A 6,000-nucleotide genomic window follows, 5' to 3' on the forward strand; every position below is an offset into this window, starting at 1 on the left:
GGCTGCACGAACGCAAGCTGAAAACAGACATCAAGACAAAAAATGTGCAGCCAGAAGGAATTAACTTTAAAAAAGAGATGTAAAAATACTTTTGGGTGTCAGATTTGCGTAGAAAATACATCACCCAGATTGAATCCCTTAACAGATCACTGGCATTAGTACACTTTGTGCCACGTGAGACTGGCCATGTCAACTCATCCCTGCAATTGTTACCACTTGCAACCAAGGGGATTTTCACATCTTCGCAATAACATTTGTATACAATGATCCTTGACAGTTTTGTGGTGTGTCCTGGAAAACCATGTACAAATTGTTTTCACATGAGCTTTCATTTAGTGCCGTGTGAGACAGATAATGGAGGGTCCCTGCGCAACCAATAATGAGTATTACACTAATTCTTTCTAAAGAGCTGCCATCAGGGCTAAAGCATATGATCTACACGAAAAGAGAAAAGAACCCTTGGAGATGGACACTACATTAATACAAAAAATAACATTTTATTGAAATGTGAACTTAAACAAAAAACATAGCGATTAAAAACCAAACTAGAGCGCCTAAGTATCGCCAGACTGCTAGAAGTCCCAGGTAAGTACTAGGGAGCAAAAATAATTTAACCTGTTGGTAGTTCAGGCAAAATGCCCAGTATAATGTGTCCCCTAATGGGTGAGTACAGTACTAGGCACTGTATGTTTTTTGTTTAGTTCAGATTTCAATAACATTTTATTATTTTTTGTATTAATACAGTAGTGTGCTTCTCCAAGGGTTATTGTCTCTTTTCGTGTAGATCTAGTGCCATGTGTGACCATACAGTACAGAAGTGATTTAAATGACATGAGAACTTAAAGAATTGTTGGCAAAGAGCACGCGATGTGACTAGATCAATTTTGTTAGGGGAGTCATATCACTACGCAAAAAATTAGCTTTTGTACTATTTCTTTATTTTAGTTAAAGTCTTCAGTACTGACGGCCCCATCAGTCACGTATCAGGGGGCAGAAAATAGGTTACACGATTTATCTATAAAAACGTGACTAATGTATAAAAGTGTTTAAAAATATATATTAGAATTTTTTTTTGTAGTGTTTCCATTGTAAATGGAATGCTTTGGAAGGTTTGATTTATTCCATATCTAATCCATTTCCTACGATTTAAAAGCTACTGGAAAAGTTTAAATGCACTCTTACATTTACTAATTGCTTTATAGGCAAAGAATAGAAAAGTATCCATTTTTCAAAGGAATCAAAATGAAAAGTAAATGTAATTTTTTTTAATAAGGGTTTCAATTATGGCTCTTATTCTGTGAAGAATGATTAGTGCCGATCTAGTGATTTCGCATGGCAAGTCCTATTGAAGCCAATGGGGCTTTCCGTGCGGTAGGCTATTCACACTGCACAGAATAAGGGCCTGTGTGCGATTAGGTTTGGCCCAATATGTGGTACTTGCCTTTAATAGAGGCAGTAAAGGAAGACATTTGGTTGTGGACGTTTTGCGGCGACCAAGTCGATGCCGGCATTTAGCCGCCACTCACCTCGCTCCAAGGACATCTCTCCGCCAGCCGTTTCGCCGCTCAAGTAAGCCCCTAACCTTAACCTCTTACCCTAAACCCCCTAATCTTAACCCGTAATACTAACCCTCCTCTTACCCATACCACCTAACCCAATACGCTAAAACCCCTTAAATTAACTTACCTTATTGTCAAAAAGGCCGGCGTTCGAGTGTCCAGTGGCAGAGCGACTGCAGTGAGGGGTTCCTGAGTGCCGACTTGGTCACGGCAAAATGCCTGCGACCAAAAAATGTCAGATTTCGGGCCTCCCCCAGCTGCCCGGGTCACAGAAGATGCAGGAATCCAAGTGACAATATACTGAGGCATTTTATATAGGAGATAGTCGTCCTCTCTATTCAATATAGTGAAAACTGACATAATGCCCAGATAAGGCATATATATTTTACCATATAAATGAATGGGAGTTGATACATTGCTCATTAATTGTTATATTGAGGTTTGACCTGCAATGGTGGTCAATCTCCATCCATCACCCCCCGCAATCTTGTATGTGGTGGTGAAACAGATCACAGATAAAGTATCAGTTCATGGACCCATTTAAGACAGAATCAAAGCATGATCAACTCCCCAATGGGAGCAGAACCCTTATGCCATCCAACTAGTGTGCCGCCCTTTTACATTCCATGGATAATCAAAGTGTCACTGAAAGGGTCAAGTCTCTTATCCTAAAGCGTTGATCTTAGCACCCAACTGTGATCTTAACTAACCGGGCGAGTTGTAATCTTTGACTCCCAACTAACTACCAAGCAAATCCCACTTTCCCAGTTGCTATTCTGTTTTCTTACACCGGCTTTGTATATTTACGTGTAGCATGTTAAATACATGGAAACACAATTACTGCGAGGGAAGAAGAACGTGTTACATTGCAGCCGTGTTCAGACAAAGGAAGTGACAGCAATTAAAACCAGTGATTTGTGGACACTGTGCCAAGACTTACCTTTATAAAGTGGTGATCAGCACGGGGTATGGTTGAATCTCTGGGCTTAGTCAGAATATACTGGTTATTTTGAGAGTCAATAAGCATACTGAGTCCCAAATCCTCTTCCACTTGTTGTTGGGATGTATTCCTTTTGACATCATCCTCTTCCACTCTTAGGACTGCCTCCACATTCACACCTCTTATCTGGCAAGAGAAAACACAACTGATCTTCAGACTAGTTTAGTCTCAAATGTGTGGGTGTTTGTTTTTGGAGAGAACAAAAAGAGAGGTCCTGTCACAGGACAGGAAAGCCCCCAAAATGACATGCACTCTGACTATGTAAACAGTATTAGCCGAGTAAAATGACTAAAAATCCTGATTGGTATATATAGGAGGATGGCAGTGCCTATTTAGCACAAAAGAAAATGAATCTGATGAATATACTGTCAATAAAAATACTTTTGAAAAAGCGAAACGTGCGTTCTCTCCAGTAGTTTCACCTAGTTTACCAACTCTATTTACCTTCTATATACTCAGGTTGAGCGGGTATCATTATTTTGTTTGTTTTTGTCTTTATAATTTGACATTGCACCTAGTTTTCTTTCAACAAATTATGCATCAAAACAAAGAATCTGATACAGCAAAAGTAATATTGTTCATTAATGCAGGGTACACGAACAAAGTTCAATTATAGTGCTCCAATGACAGTCGGTCACAATCATATAATGATTCACAGTTTCTTGATTGTAGAGGAAAGTTCATAAAGGTATAGTCATATGTAGGGGAGTATTATGGTATATATAGGTGAGCGTGAGACATAGACAAGTATATAATGTCCTGGTGAGTGCAGTGGCTGGGGATATATAAGCTCCAAACCCTGGACTACCAATAAGGACAATGTCTAAACACGCCTGTAGACACCTTAGAAAATACCTCCCAATAAATGGTAAAGTTCAATAACTCACATAGACTTGTCCCGTTTTCTTCACAATGGAGTCAATCTAGTAGTATCCACGAGGCGCGGTAAAGCAGAGCACAGCTAGGCAAGGACTTGCCTAGCTGTGCTCTGCTTTACCGCGCCTCGTGGATACTACTATATTTTTCATTAAATTGGGGGGGATTTTTTTGCGTACAGGTGCTCACCGATGTACAATTCAAATAATTGCAGGATTTCAAATGTTTATCCTTAAACCTTAAATACAGGGAACATCATGGTATTCCACTGCTATGTAATGTTGAATATCTGAATTGTGTGCGTTACACCTATAAATACAGTGTAATACAAATAAGTGAAATTCTTCTAAGGTGTCCAAGTCATCCCTACAAATCCTCCAATAGAAAAAGTATCAATGAGAAATAGGATAATTAAGCTCAATGTGGATTTATATGTTTACCGGTTTTGCTCAATTATAAAGTGATGTTTTTTTTTAAATAAAGTCAAGTTGAAAAGTACATACTCGCCTTATAAAATCGAGCACCACCCCCATAGCGAGCTAATCTGCAGTAGGATGTACAGTTGTGTGAAAAAGAAAGTACACCCTCTTTGAATTCTATGGTTTTACATATCAGGACATGATAACAATCAACTGTTCCTTAGCAGGACTTAAAATTAGGTAAATACACCCTCCGTACCGTTTTGTGCTATAGGTGTTTAACTTCTCTAGTACCAGAAGTTAAATCATTAGACGTAGGAATCAATGTTTTAGTAAAAACTAGTTGGAGGAGAGCATCTCCCAGAGCGTGAACGGGAGAGGAACATGACATACAGTCCATGTAGAAGAACACATACAGATTTATTGTCATCAAACGCATGGTCTTCTATCTCCTCCTCCAGACGGTCAGCAGCCTTCCGGACGTCTTCAAGGATCTCATCAAGGATGGACAGGCTTTTGTTCTGGTGCTGCAAGTTCTTGAGAGCTTCAACCTGATGTTTTTCAGCTGCCAGAAGTTCCACGTATTCTTTTTCCTCCTGTGAAAGATGTAATATTATTGCATAGTGAGGTACTAGAAGGAAAAAAATATTGTAGATGTGTATATTGAAAAAGTCTAATAAATTGCAAAATGCTAAAGGGTCAATAAAACGACGCCATGTTTTCTGCAACTTTGCATTATTCTATACCAATCTTGCCTGGCCATTCTCCAAGAATATCATTTTCGCATATCTTTAGTAGTGGAGTGCACTGAATTACTCTTTGTACAGCTGCATTATGTAGCCACAGAGGGGCCTTTATAAGAAGGGATCAATATAAATGATGCAAATAGCAATGAAAGCAAGATTTCACTTAACACAACCAGAATATTGTGTGCGGTGCAAGGAACTCTCCCTTTAATCTATGTTCCTGTTATATGAAATGTATAACTGCACCATAGCAAAGAGTCAACAGAAAGTCTGTTAAAGCAGCTCCTCTTACACACAGGCCTCCCGGGGGCAGATGTGTGCGATTCCAGAAAACAAGAGAACACTGTTACAGGTGGTAAGTCTGTTTTCTATTGTGCAGTAACAGTTTGATGAATTTAGCAGGGTTAAGTGTTTCAGAAAAGCAGGTTTGGAAGAGAACAAAAAAACAAAAAGTGCTTAAATGCTTTGTGTGAAATAAAGTAATAAAGTACACTTTACCGATATTATTCTTACATTTAATGCACGCAGAAGAATAAAATGTAGCCTTATGTGGTCATGGTACCGTAGGCCGTGTGGACGCGTCCGCACGCTGAGCGAACAGACTGCCTTAAGGCATTGTTCGCGTCCATGCGGGCGCGTGCAAGCGGGAGGGGGCGCGCGTTGCGCAAGAAATCAGTTCAAACCGGTCACGTGAGAGGTTCACCCAATGAGGGCGAACCAGCTCCGTGACATCACTGGCACGCCCATAGACACGCCCACAGACGGCACGCGTACCATGGCCGAAAAACACACCCGCTTCAAGCGGGTGACGTCACGGCCGCGCACGCCTCGGCACAGGCGAAGGCACTATGGACCTGGCCCAAGTAGGTGACCGTTTTCAGCAGATATGTAATGAAAACATTTTCCCAATTTGTTTCAATATGAGCAAGCTGTTGGAACGTGATACAAACAAAATAAACCTGGATCAGGTGGTTATTCACAGGTCTCCTTAACTTGCACCATTGTTGGTTCTGTGTGGTGCCAACCACTGCTGTCTATTCAGTACACCGAGGCAATGAAGCAGTTATTCATTTTGCAAATTAATCCGTTTTAATTTTTTAATTGATAGATCTATTTGCCAGTCTTAGGCCTCGGGCATGGTCAGCACCCTTGCTGAGGCGCGCTGCTGCTCGGCAGTGAGCCCCTGCAGCCGCAATGAGAGCGGCTTTAGCAGGGGCTCGCGCACGCTTCCGCAAGCGTGCGTCTTATGAAAATTTTACATTTTCGCGCTCATGGGAGCGCAGGGCCGGTCACGTGAGAGGTTCGCTCAGTGACGTCACTGGCCCGCACACCGACGGCGCACTAACCAAGGCCAGGGAAAGCACCCGCTTTCCCTCAGCCTCAGCGCGCCTCCGCACGGG

At 41.3% G+C, this 6,000-nt stretch overlaps 1 protein-coding gene across 1 annotated transcript in view; it reads right to left on the reverse strand.

Moving 5' to 3' along the window:
• SLC9D1 (solute carrier family 9 member D1) overlaps nt 1-6,000 on the reverse strand; it is a 31,733-nt gene that overhangs the window by 22,009 nt on the left and 3,724 nt on the right. Inside the window, exons 3-4 of the mRNA XM_075590628.1 lie at nt 4,271-4,450; nt 2,500-2,685 (exon numbers count right to left, since the gene is read on the reverse strand). Coding sequence (XP_075446743.1) covers nt 2,500-2,685; nt 4,271-4,450 — 366 coding nt within the window. The remainder of the gene's footprint in view (nt 1-2,499; nt 2,686-4,270; nt 4,451-6,000) is intronic.

Source organism: Ascaphus truei, chromosome 3 (genome assembly GCF_040206685.1).
Source record: "Ascaphus truei isolate aAscTru1 chromosome 3, aAscTru1.hap1, whole genome shotgun sequence".
In the NCBI taxonomy this organism is placed as follows: domain Eukaryota; kingdom Metazoa; phylum Chordata; class Amphibia; order Anura; family Ascaphidae; genus Ascaphus; species Ascaphus truei.